We start from the raw sequence: 1,688 nt of genomic DNA, 5'->3' as shown, positions 1-1,688 counted from the left end.
CACGCACACGTCAGGTCAGGGCTTGCGGGGGCAGCGGGGGCCTGGCCGTTGGGGTGCCGGACCCACATGGCCGACTGCGGCCTCCGTCCCTGAGCGGGCACTGCCGGGCCAGGCGCCCTCCCTTCCCCTCTGTCTCGCTCAGGTGAGCTCGCGCGCCCGGGCCAGTGTCTAGAAGCAGGCCTGCGAGGAAGGGAGAGGCGCTGCGCGGGGCGGCCGTGAGCAGTGGCTTCTGTCCTAGGGCGGCGGCAGATCCACCACCTGGGGAGCCAGCTGCAGCTGAACCAGCACTGCCTGGACACCCCCTTCAACTTCTTCAAGATGGCCGTGAGCAAGCACCTCACCCGCGGCCGCAAGATGGCGCACGTCATTGCCGCCTGCCTCTACCTGGTCTGCCGCACGGAGGGCACGCCACGTATCCTTTGGGGGGACGCCTCGGTTCTGGCCGGGCTCCCGAGCACAGTGGCCGCAGCCACGGTGCCCTGCCCTCGGTCTCCGTGGAAGGGCCCCGCTGGACGCACGGCTCAGTTGCTGCAGGGCTTCCTGCTCTAGTGGGACCTCCAGGCTCGGGACGGGTGAGCACGCCTGCGCCCCTGCACCCTCAGGGACACGGAGTCAGGCTCTCCTCCTGCCGGTGCTCTGAGGTGGCCGCAGCACACCATGTTGGGGGCAGTACGGTGCTGGCGGCTGAGCCAGGCTCTGGCCATGGGGCAGGTGCCCTCTGGGAAGGTGACCGCCATCTGGGCCATCCCGAGCTGAGACCTCTGGGCACTCCCAGGTCCCCAGGCCTCGCCCAGCCAGGACCTGGCAGCTCTGTCTTCCTGTGGGAGCCCGTGGGAGCTCGCCCAGCCCATCGCGCAGGCCGGAATATCCCCGTGTGCCGGGACGTGTACGCCCTCACTCTGCTCTCCCGCTGCTCCGGGCTCTGGTGCCCGTCCCGTACCGGCCTGCCTCTGCTTCTTTCTGGGAGGGGCCCCTCTGAGCAGGGCGCTCTGACATCGTCTCAGCCTGGTGAGCACAGAGCCACCTGCGGTCCGTCCTGACCACACCCCTACGCTGCTGCCGGGCGGTTCTCTGCGTGATGGCAGCTATCTGCATCCTCTGTATTCAGGATGCTTCGAGTGGAGGGCTGGCCAGGGGCAGGGGCCACAAGAAGCACTGGTCCTGGCTTAGCTGGGCACGCACCAGGTCCCCAGGCCCAGCCCTGCCAACCACACACCTGGCCCCTGGACCCGCCGTGTCCACATGAAGGCTGGTCGCCAGCCACGCCACTCGCGTGGGATCACCCATGTGCACCCCCAGCCTGGGCTGGCATGTCCTGCGTGTCCCACAGTGGGCTGTGACGGGGCCGTGCTCGGAGATGCTGGGCCACACGCCATGCGAGCCACTTACGTGCACCTCCAGGGCAGGCCTGGTTCCGAGCCGCAGAGCAGGTGCAGGGGCGCTGGTGAAGGCCTGGCTGTCCGTAGGGGTGCCCTGTACTTGGCACCGCTGCGCCATGCTCCGCAGGTGCTGGGGCACACCACCCTGACCTGTGAAGGCTGCTAAGGATGGGGCCACATGGCACGGGTAGGCCTTGGTGCGGGGCTGCTGGGCCCCTCGCCCTGGGGACGCCTGCCCGTGCCCAGGCTGGGCGCCGTCTCCCACGTGCCCTTGGGCCACGGCGCTTCCTGGGAGCGAGGGGGCAGGGC

At 69.6% G+C, this 1,688-nt stretch overlaps 1 protein-coding gene across 1 annotated transcript in view; it reads left to right on the top strand.

The window, feature by feature from the left end:
• Positions 1-1,688, top strand: part of BRF1 (BRF1 general transcription factor IIIB subunit) — a gene marked incomplete at its 5' end in the record, with an annotated part of 36,297 nt that overhangs the window by 3,489 nt on the left and 31,120 nt on the right. Inside the window, 1 exon segment of the mRNA XM_027776415.1 lies at positions 239-412. Within this exon segment, the coding sequence (XP_027632216.1) occupies positions 239-412 (174 nt within the window).

The sequence above is a fragment of the Tupaia chinensis genome, unplaced genomic scaffold (assembly GCF_000334495.1).
Source record: "Tupaia chinensis unplaced genomic scaffold, TupChi_1.0 Scaffold000671_2, whole genome shotgun sequence".
Lineage (NCBI taxonomy): Eukaryota > Metazoa > Chordata > Mammalia > Scandentia > Tupaiidae > Tupaia > Tupaia belangeri.
The sequence above is the reverse complement of the archived record's forward strand: the minus strand, read 5'-3'. Positions and strand labels throughout refer to the sequence as shown.